At 39.6% G+C, this 22,980-nt stretch overlaps 1 protein-coding gene across 2 annotated transcripts in view; it reads left to right on the top strand.

Moving 5' to 3' along the window:
* MGAT5B (alpha-1,6-mannosylglycoprotein 6-beta-N-acetylglucosaminyltransferase B) overlaps positions 1-22,980 on the top strand; it is a 134,641-nt gene that overhangs the window by 80,262 nt on the left and 31,399 nt on the right. For both annotated transcript variants that reach the window (XM_027850262.1, XM_027850261.1), the window contains exon 9: positions 21,879-22,010. In XM_027850262.1, the coding sequence (XP_027706063.1) occupies positions 21,879-22,010 (132 nt within the window). The remainder of the gene's footprint in view (positions 1-21,878; positions 22,011-22,980) is intronic.

Genomic DNA, 22,980 nt, shown 5'->3' with positions numbered 1-22,980 from the left:
CAAGAAAAATATGAATTAGTCTCAGACTAGGAAGGGCTCAGAAAGGATTTTGAAAGTCAAGTAAGAGAGATAGTAGAAAAATTGTGAAGAGAAATGAGAGTGATGCAGGAAAATAATGAAAAATGAATCAACAGCTTGGTAAAGGAAACACACAAAAAAAAAAACCTGAAGAAAATAACATCTTAACAAGCAGAATTGGCCAAAGGCAAAAAGAGGCACAAAAATTCACTGAAGAAAAAAAAAACTTCTTAATAAGTAGAATTGGCCAAATGGAAAAGGAGATCCAAAAGCTCACTGGAGAAAATAATTCCTTAAAAATTAGAATTGAGAAAATGGAAGCTAATGACTTTATGAGAAATCGAGAAACAATAAAACAAAACCAAAAGAATGAAAAAATAGAAGAAAATGTGAAATATCTCATTGGAAAAAACAACTGATCTGGAAAACAGATCCAGGGGAGATAATTTTAAAATTATTGGACTATCTGAAAGTCATGATAAAAAAAAAAGCCTAGGGCAGTTAGGTGGCACAGTGAATAGAGCTCTGGCCTTGGAGTCAGGAGGACCTGAGTTCAAATTGGCCTCAGACACTTGACACTTACAAGCTGTGTGTGACCATGGGCAATACCTAACCCTGATTACCTCACCAAAAAGTTAAAAAAAAAAAGTCTATATCCACATCTAGAAAAAGAACTAAGGAATTTGACTACAGATTGAAGCATACTATTTGCTCTTTTTTTCTTCTGTTTTGTTTTGTTTCCTCTTTCTTGTGGTTCCTCCTATTGGTTATAATTCTTCCTTACAACATGACTAATGTGAAATTATGTTTAATGGGAATATATAGAGAGAGCATGTATCAGATTGCAAATCGTCTTGGGAAGGAAGGTGGGAAGGGAAAGGGAGAAAAATTTAAAACTCAAAAGCTTATGGAAGTGATTGTTGAAAACTAAAAATAAATTAATGAAAAAAGACCCTAGACATCATCTTTCAAGAAATTATCAAGAAAAATTGCTCTGATATCCTAGAACCGAAGGTAAAATGAAAATTGAAAGAATCCACTGACCACCTCCTGAAAGAGATCCCAAAATGAAAACTCCCAGGTATATTATGGCCAAATTCCAGAGCTCCCAGATCAAGGAGAAAATATTGCAGGCAGCCAGAAAGAAACAATTCAAGTACCATGGAACCACAGTCAGGATAACACAAGATTTAACAGCTTCTACATTAAAGGATCAGAGGGCTTGGAATGTGATATTCCAAAGGACAAAGGAGCTAGTTTTACAACCAAAAATCACTTACCCAGCAAAACTGAGTATAATCCTTCAGGGGGAAAAATGGATATTCAATGAAATAGAGCAGTTTCAAGCATTCTTGATGAAAAGACCAGAGTTGAATAGAAAGTTTAACTTTCAAATACATTATTAGGGCAGTTAGAGGGAGTGTATATAGACAGCAGGTATAGGTGTGAGCTGAATAGGATTCGTTGGATAGAATAGGTGTGAGTGAATAGAAAATTTAACTTTCAAATACAAGACTCAAGAGAAGCATAATAAAGTAAGAAGGAAAGAGAAACCATAAAGGACTTAATAAGGTTCACTTGTTTACATTTCTACATGGGAAGATGATAAAACTTTCTCTTTATTTAGGACAGTTCGAAGGAGTATATATAGACAGATGGTATAGGTGTGAGCTGAATATGAAGGGATGATATCTAAAAAACTGAAATTAAGGAGTGAGAAAGAGGAATGTACTGGGAGAAAGGAAAATGGAGAGGTAGAATGGGGTAAATTATCTCACATAAGAGACAAAAAAAGTTTTTACAGTGGAGGGGAAGGGGGGGAGGTGAAGGGGATCTAGTGAACCTTATTGTCATCAGAATTGTCTCAAAGAGGGAATAACATACACACTCAATTGGGTATAAAAATCTGTCTTACCCCACAGGAAAGTTGGAGGGGAAGAGAATATGAGAAGGTGAGGTGGGGTGATAGAAGGAAGGGCAGATTGGGGGAGGGGTAGACAAAAGAAAAACACTTTTGAGAAGGGGTAAGGTGAAAGGAGAGAGAATAGAATAAACAGGGCAGGGGAAATCAGATGGAGGAAAATACAGTTAGCAATAGTAACTGTGAAAAAAATTGAAATTTGAAAATACGGTTAGCAATAGTAACTGTGAAAAAAAATTTTGAAGCAAATTTCTCTGATAAAGGCCTCATTTCTCAAACATGTAGAGAACTGAGTCAAATTTATAAAAATAAGAGCCATTCCCCAATGGATAATCAAAAGATATGAACAGGTTTTTAGATGAATTAATCAAAGTTATCTATAGTCATATGAAAAAATGCTCTAACTCACTATTTTTTGGAGAAATGCAAATTAAAACAATTCTGAGGTACCACCCCATACCCATTAGATTGGTTAATAGGACAGAAAAGGAAACTGACCAATGTTGGAAGGAATGTGGTGAAAATGAGATGTTAATGCACTGTTGGTGGAGTTGTGAACTGATTCAACTGTTCTGTAGAGCAATTTGGAGCTATGTCCAAAGGGCTATAAAACCATGCATACACTTTGACCTAATAATGCCACTACTAGTCTGTGTCCCCAAAGAGATTTTTTTTAAAAAGGAAAAGGACCTATATCTACAAAAAATGTTTATAGCAGCTCTTTTCTGGTGGCAAAGATTTGGAAATCAACAGGATTCCCATCAATTAGGGAATGGCTGAACAAATTGTACTATATGATTATGATGGAATACTATTGTGCTATAAGAAATGATGAGCAGGATGCTTTCAGAAAAACGTGGAAAGACTTACTTGAGCTGATGCAAAGTGAAATGCACTGTGTACAAAGTAATAGCAATATTATAAGATGATCAGCTGTGAATGATTTAGCTATTCTCAGCAATACAGTGGTCCAAGACAACTCTGAAGGACTTTTGATGAAAAATGCTATCCATCCCCAGAGAGAGAACTGATGGTGTCTGAATACAAATTGAAGCATACTTTTTTTTACTTTATTTTTATTGAGGTTTTTTTTTTGGTCTATGTTTTCTTTCACAAAATAACTAATATGGAAATGTTTTGCATGACCTCACATGCATAATCTATATCAAATTGCTTGCCTTTTCAATGTGGGGAATGTGGAGAGAGGAAGGGAGAGAATTTGGAACTCAAAGTTTTAAAAACGAATGTTAAAAATTGTTTTTACATGTAACTAGGGAAAAATAAAATACTAAATAAATTTTTAAAAAATAGGCTGTTAAAATAATAAGGGACCTTAAAGATAATCTCTTCCATGCCACACATTTTACAAATGAGAAAAGTAAGACTAAAAGAGAAGAAATGACTAGGCAGAGTTCACAAAGCTAACAGCAGAGCTGAGCCTAGACTCTTGATTACCAGTTCAGTCCTTTTCCTCTATAGTATTTTCTCCCTCAGTGGATCTATTATCTCACTGATATAAGAAGGTCTTCCAGTAGGCAGATCATAGGATCTGTGGAAGAAGACTCTAAGATCATATATTTAAAGCTGGATGGGGCCTTAGCAATCATCTAGTCCAACCCCCTTCTTCTACATATGAGGAAATGAAGGCCCAAGTGTCTTGACCAACATTACATAAGCAAGTAGCAGGGCCAGGAATCAAACCCAAGTCCTCTGATGCCTAATCCAGAGCTCATGAGCTCCCCTACATTTTATAGCATAGTATAATCTACCCAAAAAACTGATTTATACACTACTTTTCAAGATCCTCTCTAGGCCCATTTTCCTCTGTAAAAGGAGGAGATTGGGCTAGGTCATCACAAAATTTTCTTCTAGCTCTGATATTCTATGGTTCTAACACATCTGTTTCCTAGAGTGAGATTGTTGGTGTGTCTGTTTGTTGGGAGCGTTCATAGAGCCACTACTATTCTTGTCCTAATGTATCATTTTAGACTTTATATATGGCACTGGACAAATGAATTTGAGGCATTAGCCAGCTCTCTTAAAGAAGGTTTCTGTATTGGCAATTCTTTGTGTTTGATGATTAGGAGGGATAACTGGAGAAGAAACAGTCTACTTTCACAGCTCACATTTGTTATAGCTCTTTAAAATTTATAACACACTTTTTTCACAACAAGCTTTTGAGGTGGGTAGTCTTGGGATGCCTTATCTCACCTCTGTCAGTTCTCCCAACCTGGCCCTGAACAACTTCTCTTTCCTCTCTAGGGCTTTCACCCTCTCTTATTTGGAGCTGGCTCATTTCCCCCTTTCAATATATAACTATGCTGGCAGTCGGTTGGATTCTGCAGAGAAAGGTGACTGCCACAATTCAGTACTGTCAAGATTCTAGGGGTAACTCTGGGAAGTAGTCATTCCTACTAATGCTGTAGCTCATGAACTCCCACTTTTGCATTTCCCCTCAGCAAATGAGCCAAGATGACTCCATTAACTCTTGATAGATATTTATTAAGTGCTTACTTAATCAAAACATTTTTTAAACAGAAATTAAAGAATGACAGTTATCTAGCAGACCACTCACCCAGCAAGGCATACAGTGTCCCTGTGGAAAGCGAGCACACACTCAAGTTGCTAAGTACAGTGGGGACCACATGTGGCCAAGGAAACTCAAATGCATGGACTACAGATCTTAATGTCCTTTCTTTTCCTTAAAAACTGCTTTTCAAACTTCACTAATGGTCACAGTACCTGTATTGGATGACTTGGCTCCATTGATTAACTTGGCTAATCCAAGGCTTCCTAGAGAAGAAAGACTTCCTCACAGAGCATAGTGTGTCAATGGGATGAGCTGATCCACTAGACTGCTCATTTGCTGCTCCTGTACTCCTGTAAGCTTTCTTTCTGTTCACCTAAGCTTATTCTTATTCCTCCATGGCAGGTCTAGTCTTTGGTGATTCCAGCTTCAGGCTCAACCAATGCTTTTAGCTGAAGTACTGTTATGCTTTTTTTTTTTCAAAAGAGCAGAGATCCTTAGCCTAGGATTGGCAGAAGCCCCTCCAATTCTGCTTCTTCATCTGGGCTCTGAGATTTTTCTTTCTCGACCTCTTTAACAAGTGTCAATGTTGAGAAATATTTTCTTTCCTTTTTGTCCCCCCTTGCTTAATGTAATTGCTAGCATTTATTAGACTTGCAAAGTGCTTTACAAATATTTTATCCTCACAACAACCCCAGGAGGTAGGTGCTAATTGTCATTCTCATTTTACAGATGAGGAAACTGAGGCTGAAAAGGGTTAAGTGACTTACCTAAGCTAGTAAGTGTATGAAGTGGAATTTGAACTCACATTTTCCTGACTCCAGGTCCAGAACTCTATCCACTGAATCAAAGTAGCTAACAGCAGAGGGAAGTATCTAATTTCTTCTTTTCCACCTCCTCAGAAACAAGTGGTAGTATAGGGAAATATCTCTTTTCCTCTTCTTTACCTCCTTCATATTAGATGTCAGAGAGAGAAGAATGTACTTTTGTTCACCAACTAATTTTTCCTACAATTTATATGCTGATGATTCTCCTTTCCTGTCCCAGTCTCTCACATCTCCAATTACCTTTCAGTCATCTTGTCCAATAGATATCTTAAACTCAACATGTCTAAAAGAGAACTTATTATATTTTCCCCAAACCCTCCCCACCTCCTACCTTCCCTATTACTGTAGAGGGCAACACCATCCTCCCAGTTCCTCAGGCTTGCAACTCAGGAGTCATCATGGACTCCTCACTATCTCTCACCCCCTCTCTATATCCAGACTGTTGCCAAGGCTTGTCGATTTCATTTTTGCAACATCTGTTGAATATGCCTCCTTCTCTCCTTGGACGCCACCACCACTCTAGAGCAGGCCATTATTACCTCATGCCTGGATTATTGCAATAGCCTACTGGTGGGCCAGACTGCCTCAAGTCCTTCCCCATTACAATCCATCCTCCATTTAACTACTAAAATGATTTTTCTAAAACACAAGTCCAGTCACATCACCACCAGCAACCAGCCCCCACCCCCACACTAAATAAACTCCATAACATCTTCAGGATCAAATACAAAATTCTCTGGTTGGCATTCAAGATCCTTCATAACCTAGTGCCTCCTACCTTTCCAGTCTCCTTACACCTTACTCCCTGACATGTGCTCTTTGATCCAGTGACACTGGCCTCCTAGCTATTCAATGAACAAGACACTCTATCTCATGGCTCTGGTCATTTTTTCTGATTGTTTCCCATGCCTGGAATGATCTCCCTCTACTGACCTTCCTGGCTCCCTTTAAGTCCCAACTAAAATTCCACCTTTTAATTAATTTATTTATTTTTAGTTTTCAACATTCACTTCCATAAGATTTTGAGTTCCAAATTTTCTCCCCATCTCTCCCTTACCCCCACCCCAAGGTGGCATGCATTCTGAATACCCCTTCCCCCAATCTGCCCTCCCTTCTATCACTCCCCCTTCTCTTATCCCCTTCCCCTGCTATTTTCCTGTAGGGCAGGATAGATTTCTATATCCCTTTGCCTGTATATCTTATTTTCCAGTTGCATGGAAAAACAATTTTTAACATTCATTTTTAAAACTTTGAGTTCCAAATTCTCTACCTTCCTCCCTCCCCACCCACCCTCATTGAGAAGGCAAGTAATTCTATATAGGTTATACATGTGTAGTCATGCAAAACACTTCCATAACAGTCATGTTGTGAAAGACTAACTATAATTCCCTCCATCCTATCCTGCTCTCCCATTTATTCTATTCTCTTCTTTGACCCTGTCCCTCTTCAAAAGTGTTTGCTTCTGATTACACCCTCCCCCAATCTGCCCTCCCTTCTATCATTCCCCCTCTCTTATCCCCTTTCCCACTATTTTCCTGTAGGGTAAGATAGATTTCCATACCCAGTTGACTGTGCATGTTATTCCCTCCTTAAGCCAGATCTGACAAGAGTAAGATTCATTCATTCCCTCTCACCTCCCTCCTCTTCCCCTCCACTATAAAAGCTTTTTCTTGCTTCTTTTATGTGAGATAATTTACCCCATTCTACCTCTCCCTTTCTCCTCCCAGTATAATCCTCTCTCACCCCTTAATTTTATTTTTTAGATATCATCCTTTCATCTTCAATTCACCCTGTGCCTTCTGTCTATATATATATTCCCTCCAACTATTCTAATACTGAGAGAAGTCTCATGAGTTACAAATATCATCTTTCCATGTAGGAATGCAAACAGTTCAACTTTAATAAGCCCCTTATGATTTCTCTTTCATGTTTACCTTTTCATGCTTTTCTTGAGTCTTGTATTTGAAAGTCAAATTTTCTATTCAGCTCTGGTCTTTTCATCAAGAATGCTTGAATGTTCTCTATTTCATTGAATTTCCATTCCCCCCTCTCCCCGAAGGATTGTACTCAGTTTTGCTAGGTAGATGATTCTTCATTTTAATATTAGCTCCTTTGACCTCTGGAATATCATATTCCAAGCCCTCCAATCCCTTAATGTAGAAGCTGCTAAATCTTGTGTTATCCTGATTGTGTTTCCACAATACTTAAATTGTTTCTTTCTGGCTGCTTGTAATATTTTCTCCTTGACCTGGGAACTCTGGAATTAAAATTCCACCTTCTACAGGAAGCCTTCCATAAACCCTCTTAATTCCAGTGTCTTCCCTCTGTTAATTATTTCCTTTTTATCCTGTATATAGTTTTCTTTGTATATATTTGTTTGCGTGTTATTTCCCCATTAGACTGTAAGCTCCTTGAGGGCAGGGAGCCCTCATTTGCTTCTTTTTGTATCCTCAGTGTTTAACCTGGTGCCTGGCACGTGGCAGATGCTTAATATATGTTTTTTGATCTATTGAATATTAGCAGGTGACAGTGCAGAGTTCCTCCTCTAATTTCAGAATAGAAAGCTATAGCCTCACTTTCACATAGCTCCGAAAGGCATTCTTTTACCCTCCATTCTGCCTAGTTCATTCTGTTGCACTTTGAGACTCTGGTTTATGATGAGTATCCAGATTCTCATTTCTGCTGGCTGAACCATAAATAGAAAAAATACTTTTATCCAATAATCATAAAATAGTTATGGGGCTCATGATTCCCCAGTTATTAACTCTAAAGTTTTTCAGTCTATTATATGCAAATAAACAACTAAAACACAGAACATTAAAGCTGACTTTGCTCTGGATAAGCGCACTGTTTCTATTGTGGCTTTCACCATGTCTTATATTTGGTTTTGTATTTTTCCATTTCAATGATCCAAATTGTCAAAGTCTGACGGGGCACTCATGTACGGATAGGAAAACTGAAGTTCAGAGAAATGTACTGAGTAGGCTAATGCCATAGAGCTTATATGACCTAAATCCAAACCCAACTCTAGCAGTTTTGACTCAAGGTCACTGCTCTTTCCATTTTACTATGTTGCTCTGGAAAATGAAATAGACTTCAAGGAAAGAGGAAATCTATACTTTCCCAGTGGGGAGAGAACAGTGAGGTCTGAGTCCTAGGACACACTGCCCAGTGGTATGTCCTCACTGGGCCTCACATGAACCTATCTTGCTTCCTAGTGACTTCTACATCCTGAGTACGGGGGATAGGGAAGGACTGGGTAATAGAAATTATGGTTAGTGTCTTGTCTTAATCATTTTAGCCTTATTTTTTAAGAGCTGCTCGTAAGAAATCCAATTCTCTCACTTTTAAGGAAAAACTTGTTAGTCTGACTTAATTCTAGGAGTCATAAGACTCAAGCTCAAATCTCGCTCCAAACCCTTACTAATTGTGTGACTTTGGGCAAGTCAAATTAGCCTTCTCAGCCTCAGTTTCCTTATTTGCAAATTGGAGCTAATAATAAGACATCTCAGGTGTTTTTGTGACAATCAAATGAGATAATATCTGCTTCAAATTATAATACAAACTGAGGGCAACTAGGTTGCCCAGTGGATAGAGCACCAGCCCTGGACTCAGGAGGACCTGAGTTCAAATCTGTCCTCAGACACTTACTAGCTGTGTGACCTTGGGCAAGTCACTTAACCCTGATTACCTACCCAAAATAACATGGGGTATTTTGGATTGGGAACAAAGGAACCCAGCTGTGCCTCTGGAAAGGCACTGTGGTATTTTGGAAAATGCATTATATTTGAATTCTGATAACTTGGGTTGAACTCCCAGTTCTTCCGATTGCTACCTGTGTGACCTTGGGCAAATTACTCTTTGAGCCTCAGTTTACTAACCTAGGAAATGATGGGGTTGAATCAGATGGTGTCTGGGATTCCTTCCAGCTATAACACTATAGGATTGTAGTCCTCTCAAGCCTTGCCTCCACCTGCTTGCCCATCTCCATTTCTTCCTCTTCTTGTTGTTCAAGTGTTTCGTCATGTCTGTGACCCAATTTGGGGTTTTCTTGGCAGAGATAGTAGAGTGGTTTGCCATTTCCTTATCCAGCTCATTTTACAGATGAGGACACTGAAGCAAACAGAGTTAAGTTAGTAATTGTTTGCAGCCAGACTCATGAAGATGAGTCTTCCTGAATCCAAGCCCCAGTGCTCTATCTACTGCTCTACCTTCTTACCCTTCCACCAAAAGGGCTAGGGGAATATACACCTTTTTCCAATCACTGTCACTTACAGACCTTCCAAAACAAGCCTCATCATCCTTCTCTTTATCCTTCTAGTCAACACACACACAATCAGCTCACTGCTGTCGCCAACACTGGTACAGTCCTGCTTGGGGACCTGAGGAGAATAGATGAGAAGGAACATCAGAGCTATAACTGGTTGGGCCTGGGGCAAATTCAGGTGAGATTGTGGGGGGTCCAAATAATGAAGAGGATAACTTGAAAAAGGGATGAGAATTGCGCAGTAGATGCATCTCACTAAAAGTACAATTGTATCATGAGAGGGCTAGAAAGTCTTACAGGGACAATCATACCCTAGACCTTGAGAGGACCAGGACTGTGGAATAAGGTGTGAGGGATAGTAGTTGCCATGGAGAAGAAATGTGAAAGTGTACTCTTCTGGGAAGAAGATCTTTTGGGGTGAAGTGTGACACCTAAGGAGAATGTTCTATCCCCCTACCTCCCAGGTGTGCTATAGAGAAAAGTTCCATTCACCCCATGCTAGTTACAGCTCTGAGGAGCAACCTTAGGAGTCAGTGCAGCCTGATGAATTGAATTGCTGCCCTTCTTTGGCAGTAATTGGAAAACGGTTTTTAGAAAGGGAGACCTCTTCAATTCATGTCATTGCTCCAAACAGCCACTTAGTGTAAAATTGACCATAAAAGTGAACTTAAATTGCAAGAGATAAAACTACTGCCTGATGATTCTCCTCACAGCTGACCCTTTTGCTTCCGTGCTTGGTGAAGGCTTAGATTCTTTATGAGGTGAGCAATAAAGCAGATGCAGACCCTTCTCTTGGGTGAAGTTACTGCAAATTGAAATTTCTTTTTTTCTCTGGCTCTGGAGCACCAAGAGGACCCTTCTTGTGGACTCATTCCCGAGTGCGGTTGAGCCATACTGAGAAACCTTCCAATTCTTTTTTTAATTTATTTTCTTCTGAAGTTAAGAAATAAAACAAGCATTTCCATAACATGGTAGAATAGAAAAAAAAATGATCACACATGAAACAGCAAATCTATTATATACAACTTGCTATTCCTTTTAAATACATAATAAAGTTATGCAATTTCCTTTTTTTTCTTTTTTTCTTCCCTTCCTTCCCCCACCCTAGAGATGGCTACCATTAGATACAAACATATATAGATATGTAAAACAATTCTATACATACTTCTATTTATCTGTTCTTTCTCTGGATGCAGATAGTGTCTTCCTTCATAGGTCTTTTGTAGTTAATTTGGGGTACAGTCAAAATGACTTTGTCGCTCAAAGTTATTTTTTTTTGCTTTTTGGTGAGACAATGGGGTTAAGTGACTTGCCCAGGGTCACACAGCTAGTAAGTGTCACGTATCTGAGGTCAGATTTTAACTCAGGTCCTCCTGACTCCAAGGCTAGAGCTCTATCCACTGTGCCACCAAGCTGCCTCACAAAGTTATTCTTAAAACAATATTGCAGTTACTATATACAATGTTCTCTTGGTCCTGCTCATGTCATTCATTATTTTACACAAGTCTTTCTATGTTTTTCTAAGATCATTGAGCTCATCATTTCTTATAGCAAAATAGTATTCCATCACAATCATATACCACAACTTGTTTAGCTGTTCTTCAGTTGACAGACAGCTCCACTTCCTTGCCACCACAAAAAGAGCTGCTATAAATATTTTCAAATATATAGATTCTTTTTCTTTTTCTCTAATCATTTTGGGAAGCACACCTAGTAGTGGTATTTCTGGGTTGAAGGGTATTGGCAGTTTAATAACTCTTTGGGCATAATTCCAGATTGCTCTCCAAAAAGGTTGGATTAGTTCACATTTCTACCAAAAGTGAATTAATATCCCAATTTTTCCACATCCCCTCCAACACTTGTCACTTTCCCCTTCAATCATTTTAGCCAATCTGATAGGTATAAAATGATATCTCAAGCTTGTTTTAATTTGCATTTCTCTAATCAATAATGATTTAGAACATTTTTTCATGTAACTATAATTTATTTTGACTCCTTCATTGGAAAATTGCCTGTTCATATCCTTTGACTATCAATTGGGCAATGACTTGTATTCATATAGATTTGACAAAATTCTTTACATATTTGAAATACGAGACCTTTACAGCATTTACCAAGATAAGGTCAAAATGGATGCATGACCTATATATAGAGAGAGATTACAAAGAAATTTGAAGAGCATGGAATATATTACTTCTTAGACTTGTGGATAGGCAAACAATTTATGAATAAACAAGAGATAGAGAGTGTGAGGTACAAAATGGATAATTTTGATAACATTAAATTAAAAAGGGTTTGTCCAAATAAAGTCAATGTAGCCAAGATCAGAAGAGAAGCAGAAAATTGGGAGAAAAAACTTTATAGATCCCTCCACTTCTTAAATCTTACCATCTATCTCTAAGATTCCTTTCTAGTTCCAAAATCCTGTGACTCCACTTCTATCTATGCCTTTGGTCAATGGCCAAAGACAATCTTTCTAGGATTTCTTTAAACTACTAGACAAGTATAAACTTATCCTTCACTGGGAAGAATCTACTTATCACACTCCTGGATGATGTCTCTAGACCAATTTGCCTTTCCTGTCTTCTGTACTATTTGTGCCCCCTTTTTTTTTTTTTGTATAGATGATGTCTTTTGATTTGTACATAAAATGAATTTAAGTGAAGCAGAGTTGCACAAAGTTGTCAGCCTCACTCTCTTTTCCAGAGTTATCAAAGTCCAATGGTAAGACAAAGTCAAAATAATTGGTGATGACTCGGGATGCGGTGGATGCCCTTAGTGTCTCTGATGTCTAACCAAGCTCTAAGCATTCCACAGCACCTGCTTCAGCTGCCTTCACGGCCATTGGAACAAGTTGTTCTCATATGCCCATTCCACCAGGGGAAGTCTGCATACTGTAACAGGTGGGGATTCCCACCCTGCAGTCAAAACACCAAAAAAATGTACAAAAACTTTTGCAAAGATGATTCCACTCACCATCAGTACATGGAATGTGAGCACACTTATAGAGAACATGAAATCCAGTAGACCTGAAAAATGAGCAGCTCTTATTGCAAGTGGCCACAGCAAAGGGGAGCACCGTGAAGCTGATGTAGGTTTTGCAAGCAAAATTAATCTACTCAACAATCTTGTATGCCTTCCAAAAGGAGTGAACGACAGACTCATGACAATGCAATTGCCACTTGCAGGAAAATGCTATCATCAGTGCATATGTCCCCACCACGATGACCCCTGATGAGGTCAAAGAGAAAATTTATGAAGACTTGGAGACCCTCATCATCAATGTGCTGAAAGAGAACAAGCTTATAATTCTGGGTGACTTTAATGCAAAAGTAGCCACAGACTACCAGACATGGCAGGGAGTCCCTGGGAGGAATGGAGTTGGAAACATCAACTTCAATGGTCACTTACTACTGAAGACTTGTGCATCTCATGACATCACCAACAATATCTTCCATTTATCTAAACACTATAAAACTTCATAGATGCACCCTCGCAGCAAATTTAATAGATTATGTCATTGTAAGGAGAAGAGACAAACAGGATGTGAGAGTGATGAAGGCAGTATGTGGCACAGAGTGCTGGACTAATCATAGACTTACCTTCTCTGAGCTAAATATTTGCATTCAACAAAAGCAGCTGCCCCAAAACAAGGTAACTACCAGAAGACTTAATGTCGACAGATTAGAGCACTTCTCCAAGCAGAAACAATTTATTGCTAACTTGGAGAGAAAGCTGAGCCAAAACACAGTTGGCAACAGTGGAGCAGAAAAGGAGTAAGCAGCTTTCAGCGATTTGGTGTACAGCACCTCATTTATTCATCTGGGTCAGAACACTCACAAACATCATGATTGGTTTGATGAAAATGATAGAGAAATTCAAAAGTTACTAAATAAAAAAAAAGAACTTCACAGGGTTTACCAGCAGGATAATTCACCTGTCTCTAAGAATTTATTTTATCTCCAACAAAAGTAAAGTGCAAGTGAAGCTTAGAGAGAAGCAAGATTCTTGGCTCAGTAAGAAGGAAGGTGAAATTCAGCTTTATGCTGATAGTAACAATCCAAAGCACTTTTATGATACCTAAAGGCTATTTATGGGCCATAAACCAATGATGCATCTCAACTACTCAGCACTGATGGAGCCACATTGATTAGTGATAACAACATGATACTGGAGAGATGGGCTGAACACTTCCATTGCATTCTCAACAGACTGTCATCAATCCATGCTGAAGATGTTGACCGTATACCTCAGGTTGAAGTCAATCCCTCTTTAGCTGAATTTCCAACTGAAGAAGAGTTGGAATGGCATTTGAATGCCATTAGGCTTCTCTTGTGGCAAAGCACCTGGTGCTGATTCTATTCCAGCTGAGATTTACAAGGCAGAAGGTCCACTGCTCATACAAAAGCTGACTGAAATTTTCTAGGATATATGGCAACAGGAGGTTATCCCCCAGGAGTTCAAGGATGCCTCCATTGCCCGTCTCTATAAAGGTAAAGGAAATAGATTGTCCTGTGACAATAACAGGGGAGTCTTTCTCTTAGTCATTGCCGGCAAAAATCTTACCACAGTCCTCCATAATAGGCTGAGCCTTCACCTAGAAGATGGTCATCTACCTGAGAGCCAGTGTAGCTTCAGAAAGGAACAACAAATAGTCCATATGGTGTTTGCTGCCCAACAACTCCAGGAGAAATGCCAGGAGCAGAGCAGAGGTCTGTACACAATGTTCATCGACCTGACCAAGGCTGTTGATACTGTCAGTCAAAAGGACTTATGGAAAATTATACCAAAATTTAGTTGCCTGGAGAAGTTCATCAGTATTGTACATCAATTTCATGATGGCATGTTTGCCCAGATTCTGGAAAATGGATGATGCTCTCATGCTTTCCCAATCACCAATAGAGTTAAACAAGGCTATGTGCTTGCTCCCATGCTTTTTAGCACGATGTTTTTAACGATGTTGTCAGACACCTTCAATAAGGACAAAAACAGCATGAAGGTCAGCTATTGCATTGATGATAAATTATTTAACTCAAAAAGACTGCAAGCCAAGACTAAAGTGAAAGGAAAGCTGGTGCATGATTTTTTTGTTGGCTGATCATTGTTCACTCAATGTTGCCTCTGAAGCTGAAATGCAACAAAGTATGGATTTATTCTCTACTGCTTGTGATCATTTTGGTCTAACAATTAACACCACGAAAACACAGGTTCTCCTCCAGCTAGCACCATCCATACATGGAACCATCTTTGTATTTATTGTTGTTCTTCCTTCGTTCTTGAAGAGGACCAATGACATCAGGAGATGATGTCTTGACTTGTGTATGAATTGGATTTAAGTGAGCCAGAGCTGTACAAAATCATCAGCCTCACTGTCTCCTCCAGAGTTTTCAGAGTCCAGAAGCAAGACAAATGTCAAATTGATTGGTGATGGCCTAGGATCAGTGAGTGACCTTGGCCTTTTTAAATTAAGGTCTTTCCCAGGTCTCAGTTTGTCTGAGGCAAAGTTTATTCAGTAATTAAAGGCTAGGTAAGAATTGAGGCAAAAGATGGCCTAATTCACCTTCATAAAAGAATCAGTCTGGAAAGAGAAGACTTTTAGACCTGCAAGTGGAGAGAAAGGGGTAAATTCTAGAGATGTAGCATTGACAAGACTTGGTAATGGATTGGATATGGGAGATTGAGAGAAAGTGGAAAGCTGAGAATGACTTGGAGGCTTCAAACCTAAGGGACTTGAAGGATGATGGTGAACTTAATAGACTTAGGGAAGTTTGGAAGAATATTGGGTTTAGGATGGAAAGAAAATTAGTTTTGTTTTGAACACATTGAGTTTGAGAAGCCTTTGGGATGTGCAGCTAAAAATGTCTCACAGTTAGTGTGACAGGCCTGGTGTTGAAGAGAAAGATTAGGTGTTTGTTTATGGATTTTGTAGTCATCTGCATAGAGATGATAATTAAACCCAAAGGAGCAAATGTGATTACCAAAAGAGCATATAGAGAAAGAAAATAATAGTGTAGGACAGAGCTTTGGGGACACACCTACATATAAGGAGAATAATTTAGAGGATGATCTAACAAAAGAGACAGAAGGACTGGTCAGACAGATAAGAAGTATCTAAAACAACCTAAGAGAAGGTGGTTTCACAAAAGCTGAGGGAGGAGAGATTATGCAAAAAAATGGGGGTGATGAACTGTGTTAAAAGAGGCAGAAAGGTCAAGAACGATGAGGATTGACAAAAGGCCATTGTTCAATGTTCTCCGTCCTCTTGACCCCTCTATAGCTCCTTTTTATTGTTGTTGAGGCAATGGGGTTAAATGACTTGCCCAGGGTCACACAGCTAGGAAGTGTCTGAGGCCAGATTTGAATTCAGGTCCTCCTGACTCCAGGGCTGGTGCTCTATCCACTGTGCCACCTAGCTGCCCTCCTATACTCTTTGACACTGCCCATAACCCTCTTCTTCTTAATTCTCGATTCTCTCTAGGTTATTTGGGTTTGGTTTTGTGCTGGATTTTTTTACACTATTCTCATCTGCTTCTCCTCCTACCTGTCTGAACACTTCTTAGTCTCCCCAGCTGGATCATCATCCAGGCCTTGCCTACTAACCATGGGAGTCCCCCAGTGCCCTTTCCAGGGCACTCTCCTTCTTCCACATTGTTGCTGTTGTTATTCAGTCATCTCCGACTCTTCATGACCCTATTTGGGGTTTTCTTGACAAAGACACTGGGGCAGTTTGCCATTTCCCTCTCCAGCTCATTTTACAAATGAGAAAATGAGGCAAACAGGGTTAAGTGACTCGCCCAGGGTCACACAGCTAGTAAGTGTCTGAGGCCCGATCTGAACTCACAAAGATGTCTTCCTGATTCCAAGCGCATCGCTCTATCTACTGTGCCACCTAGCTGCCCTCTTCCTCCATACTATTTCACTTTGTGAGCTCATCAGCTCCCATGGATTCAATTATCATCTCTATGAAGATCTATTTATCCAGCCTTAACCTCTCTCCTGACTCATATCTCCAACTGACTATAGACTGACTATTAGACATCTCAAACTGGATGTCCCATAGACATCTTAAACTACACCTGTCTAAAACTGAACTTAGTCTTTCCCTTGCAAACTTTCCTCTCTTCCTACTCTCCCTATTATATTCCATAGAACATTATCACCATCTTCCCAGTTACTCAGGCTCACAATCTATGTGTCATCCTCAATTGTGTTGCCAATTCCTCTCAAGTTTAGCTTCATAAAATCTCTCTCTTGTGTGTGTGTGTGTGTGTGTGTGTGTGTGTGTGTGTGTGTGTGTGTGTACACTCACATCCTTTTCTCTTGATACCCTCCCTTGATGCCACCTCGGTACATACCTTCATAACCTCACATTTAGAATATTGCAGTAGCCTTCTGGTTGGTTTTTCTGTCCCAAATCTCTTCCCACTCCAGTCCATCTTCCTCTCAGATGCCAAAGTGATCTTCCTAAAATACAGGTCTGACCATATTACCCCTCTATTCACAAAATCCCAATGGGGCAGCTAGGTGGTGCAGTGAATAGAGCACCAGCCCTGAAGTCAGGAGGACCTGAGTTCAAATCTGGCCTCAGACCAAATATTTGTCACTAGATAGCTATGTGACCCCGGGCAAGTCACTTAACCCCAATTGCCAAAAAAAAAAAAGAGTTTGGTTTGGGGCAGCTACGTGGCGCAGTGGATGGAGCACCAGCCCTGGATTCAGGAGGACCTGAGTTTAAATTTGGCCTCAGACACATAACACTTACTAGCTGTGTGACCCTGGGCAAGTCACTTAACCCCATTGCCTAGAAACAAAACAAAACAAAACAAAATGGCTCCCTATTACCTCCAGAGTCAAATATAAGATACTCTGCATCTTGAAACACTATAATTTGGCCCCTTCCTCTGTTTCCAGTCTTCTACCTTTCTTCTCTCCATGAACTCTAAGATCCAGTAACATTGGTCTCCTTGCTGTACCTCAAACAAGACGCTCCATTTCCTTACTCTTCATGAACTTTCACTGACTGTCCCCTGTGCCTGGAATTCTTTCCCTCCTCATCTTCACCTCCTGTCTTCCCTGGCTTCCTTGCGTCAACTAAATTCCCAACCTCTGCAAGAAATCTTTTCCTGATCCCTCTTCATGCTCTTGCTTCCCTCTGAGATTATTTCTAATTTATCCTGCATATATCTTGTTTGTACATAGTTGTTTGCCTGTTGTCTCATCCATTAGACTGAGCTCCTAGAAAGCATGCTCTGTTTTTGCCTTTCTTTGTATCCCTAGTGCTTAGTGCAGTGCCTGGTACATAGTAGGTGCTTTATAATACTTGTTGATAACCAGCAACTATGTTTTTGAAGAGAGAAGAGTGATTTGCTGGCAAAGTAATTGGAGACTGATATCCTTGGACAGACAAGTTTCAGTAATAGGATGGGGTAAAAGTCTAATTGTAAGGGGTTGAAAAATATATAGAAGGTGAGGAAGTTGGAATAACAAGTGGCTTTTGAAAGGTAAGTTGGGGGAAGGGCAGATAGATGTCACAGTGGATAGAGCACGAGCCTGGAGTCAAAAGGACCTGAGTTCAAATTTGGCCTCCGACATTTACTAGCTGTGTGACCCTAGGCAAGTCACTTAACCCCACTTGAGAGAGAGAGAGAGAAGAAGGAAAGAGAGAGAGAGAGAGAGAGAGAGAGAGAGAGAGAGAGAGAGAGAGAGAGAGAAAAGAAGAAGAAGAAGAAGAAGAAGAAGAAGAAGAAGAAGAAGAAGAAGAAGAAGAAGAAGAAGAAGAAGAAAAGAAGAAGAAGAAGAAGAAGCAAGTAAGCCAGTTTGGGTGAAATACAGAGTCATTAAGGGGAGTGATATGAATTAATTCTGGAAGAATAGGTTGGAGCCAGAATGTGAGTCTAGATTAGAAGTACTGAATCTTCTTCCCCACTAAAGTGATTCTATTTGTGCACTGGGATAAAGTGAGTGGAGGAGGGAGCAGTGGGGAAGAGTGTCTTCTTATTTGAGTGATCTCACCTCAAAGGACATAGCCTCAGACTCCACTGAGTTTGTACACATAGGATTGCAGATTGAGGCAGCTCCTCCTATGGTGGTAAGCTGAGCTCTAGCTTCTTGAGTATGTTTGTTAAGAGGAAAAAGGGAAGAAACTAAGAGCTAAAGTGAACCTTCTCCCCATTTGAGAATTTGCTTTCCTTACCAGGTTGCTGGTCACTGTTATTGGGAGGGTGATAAGAGTCAGTTTCTGAGACTTAGAAAGCGCAGTCCAGATATGTAAGTTTAGTACCTGACTCAGTTTCCACCCCTACCCTTCAGCTTCTTCTTATGGACTTCTGTTTACATGCTGATATCCTCCCAGCTACCCTACCTTCCTAGTTCTTTCTTCCTCTCATGATTGGCACCTTCCCACAGGAACAGTCATACTCTTGATATTGTCATCATTCACAAATGTGCCAACAGTCTGGCACAATGGAAAACATGACGGAGTTAGAGGTCTTTATTCTACTACTGTCAAAGAAAAATATTAATACTGCACTCTGCATTTTAGCCATGAGTTTGCTAGGAACAATTTGATCTAATATCTAAATCATTTCTGGTTTGTTGTTGTTTGTTCTTGGGTGTTGCATCGACTTGCGGGTGAATTGGACTTAAAGTGAGGCAAACCTGCACAAAGTCATCAGCCTCTCTCCTCCAGAGTCATCAGAGTCCTGGCTTAGGAAGAGACAGAGACAGAAGGGGCAGCTGGGGTGGAGAGAGAGAGAGATGTCCAAACTGGCATATTCTCCCATTTCTCATCCATGATTCTTTGCCACAAGACAATTTGAGGTAACACAGGAATCTTGAAAAAGAAAAGGCTCATCATGTGTTAAAGTACAGCTTCGGGGTTAACTTTCCAGAATAGCTGAGTAACAAATCACTATCCCACTCCTTCCTGGACCACTCCCCTTAAAGAATCCACGGCACTTCTCCCAGAGAGCAACATCAAAAATCTTTTCTGAAAAATAAATAAGGGCACTCCTCTTGCTTGTGTCTAAGACTAAAACCTTCAGGGGATGAAGTAGAGGATCCTGCCCTTAGATGGGGCTATAAACCCAATCACTTCTGCAGTAGGAAAGGCAATATTCTTAACAAGAGTTATTAAAAGGATGGTCTCTACCCTCAATTTATGATTTATTACCCTTAATTTATCTTTATGAAAGATCTTTTTGTCCTCAACCTATCTCCACTTTCAAACAAGAAAATCTAGAAAGGTTTGGTTTTTTTTTAACTGGAGAAATATAATTTCTTTTTCATATTTTATTTTTATTATTATTTTTTAAATTAATTTATTTTGATTTATCAACAATCACTTCCATATGCTTTTGAGTTTAAAATTTTTCTCCCCCTTTCTCCCCACCACCCTCCCCAAGATGGCACACAATCTGATATAGGCTATACATATACATTCGTATTAAACATATTTTCACACTAGCAATGTTGTAAGTAAGAATTAGAACCAATAGGAGGAACCACCAGAAAGAGGAAACAAAACACAACAGAAGAAAAAAAATAGTAAATAATATGCTTCGATCTGCATTCAAACTCTATAGTTCTTTCTTTGGATGTGGATAGCATTTTCGATAAAGAGGCCTTTGGAGATGTCTTAGATTCTTGTATTGCTGGGAAGGGTTAAATTTATCAATATTAGTCATTGTACAACATGGCTGTTATTGTGTACAACATTCTCCTGGTTCTGCTCACTTCACTCAGCATCAGACCATACAAGTCTCCAGGTTTTTCTGAAGTCAGCCTGCTCATAATTTCTTATAGCACGATAGTATTCCATTACATTCATATACCACAACTTGTTCAGCATTTCCCCAATTGATTGGCATCCTCTCAATTTCCAATTCTTGGCCACCACAAAAAGAGCTGCTATAAATATTTTTGTACATGAGGGTCCTTTTCCCATTTGTATGATCTCTTTGGGATATAGCCCTAGAAGTGCTATTGCTGGGTCAAAGGGTATGCACATTTTTATAGCCCTTTGGTCATAGTTCCAAATTGCTCTCCAAAATGGTTGGATCATTTCACAACTCCACCAACAATGCAATAGTGTTCCAATTTTCCCACATCTTCTCCAACATTTATCATTTTCCTATTTTGTCATGTTAGCCAATCTGATAGGTGTGATGTGGTACCTCAGAGTTGTTTTGATTTGCATTTCTCTAATCAATAGTGATTTAGAGCATTTTTTCATGTGACTATAGATGGCTTTAAGAGAAATAGAATTTCTTAATATTTCCAGGTTAACTAAAAAAGGATGCTTCTAATATGCTTCCACACTACTTACAATCTGTGTGACCGTGGGCTAGTGACAAGCTCTCTGGACTTCAAAGTCTCCTTCCAACTCTAAATCTATGATCTTATAAACACTGAAATTCTTCTATCTGACCTTTCCATCTTCTCCTTGTGCTTGCGCCATCCCACCAAACCTATTCTCTATCCTCAAAAAATGTCTAGTCTCTATCTTTTTCACTAGGCCATCACACCTGATCTGGTTTTACTTTCTTCCCTTCAAAATCTTGAACTTAAGTTCAACTTAATAAACAATAGACCCATGAAGTTTTCCATGAGAAGTTATTTCAATGGTAGACAAGTCACTCAGCTACTCAACTGGGTTGGTTCCTTGCAGGACATAGCAACTCAACTAGATGGGTCAAATATAAGCTCCTGTGTTTGGCATTTAAAGTTCTTTACAATCTGACTCTAGTCTACCTTTCCAGGCACTATATATTAGTCCCCTTCACATACTGTAATCAAACTGGTCTACTTACTTGCTGTTCCTCATATATGTCATTCCATTTCCCATCTCCATACCTTTGCACAGGCTGTCTCCCTTGCTTGGAATGCCCTCCCTCCTCATCTCTGCCTCTTAGAATACCTAGATTCCTTCAAAGCTCAGCTCAAGCACAGGAATGAAGAATATCCTAATTCTCCCCAGTTACTAGTATCCTCTAAAATTAACTTATATCTGCTTTGAATATATTCTGTATTTAATTTTCTGTATACAAGTTCTCCCTCCTTTCCCCTTCCCTGGTTGAATATAAGCTTCCTGGGGAGAGAAACTGTTTTGTTTTTGTCTTTATATTACCATCACCTGGTTCAGTACTTGGGATGTACTAGATACTTAATAAATACTATTCAAATGAAGTTAAACCTCATTTAACAAATTGGAGAATTATTCTTTTTATTATTATTAATAAGCTAGGTTTGGTTGGGGTAATAAGGTTTCCCTTTCTTGGGTGCCTGGTTGGCCCATATTCTGAAGGGTTTTTTTCTCAGTAACTTAGGGGTGCCGCCAGGCCGGGGAAGCTGTCCACTCACAGTGCCCCTGCCATTTGACCTCATCTATACTGACTACCACGGCCTGCAACAAATGAAACAGTACATGGGACTCTCCTTCAAGAAATACAGGTGAGAAACAGATGCTGGGTCAGAGGTGAGGGTGGGGAGTTGAAGGACAATATGTGGATGAGATCCCTAAGGGGTTCTTAAATCCAGGAATTCACTCATTACTATAACTCCAGGTCTACAGCTTTCAGAAGGAAACACCCTCTGATTCTAGTGTCTCCTTTTCAGATTGATTTCCAACATTGATTGGGTGGGAGGCAAGGAAGGGGGGGAGAGAGAAGGGGATGGTTGCTTTTGGGGTTTTTTAGCAAGTGCTATAATTCAAGGAAGGGGGTACTTTGCATATTATAGGAGTACTGAGATTATTAAATGTGGTTGACCCCATTTGGAAAGCTATTGCTTAGATGAGACGTTATTTGGATGAGATTGGTATACCTTTTTCACCTAAAAAAAAGAAACTGAAAATAACTTAAGTTTTTCAGGATGCCCCACAAGAATGACTTGTTCCAATTTCATTATGATTGGTAGGTACTTTTGGTGAACTTGGGGCTTTTTCTACATGGCACATAACTTTTTTCTAATGCTATGTCCTATCTTCACGAAAATAAATCCCCTCCTTCCCTCTGCTTTATTTCCCCTATTGCACTGATTGGTTTGATAAGGTACTCTTGTAGGAAGGGGAAATCCTTCCATAGAGGAGGAGGTAAATGTTGGAGGGGACATAGGTGCATAAATTCAATTCAATTCAACCTTCATTTGTTTTTGGATCATCAACCTAACCAGAATAGAACCGAAACAGAATCTCCCCCCCCCCCACCACCACCACTCCTCACCCCTGCCTGCCCCAGGACACACTTGGGGGCAGACAAGAGGAGTGCAGAAGTTTCTCTGTTCTCTTTTCCCTCCTTTCCCAGGCTACCTTTCCACTATCTGGAAAAGGCCTAGTTGTGACTATGCCCTGATTGTTTGGCAACTGATGAACTACCCAGCCAGGGTTCTTGCTCTTACTTGCTACCATTTGGAGGGCATGGCT

This window comes from Vombatus ursinus, unplaced genomic scaffold (genome assembly GCF_900497805.2).
Source record: "Vombatus ursinus unplaced genomic scaffold, bare-nosed wombat genome assembly UNPS02008996.1, whole genome shotgun sequence".
NCBI lineage: Eukaryota > Metazoa > Chordata > Mammalia > Diprotodontia > Vombatidae > Vombatus > Vombatus ursinus.
This window is presented reverse-complemented; position numbering and strand designations above follow the sequence as displayed.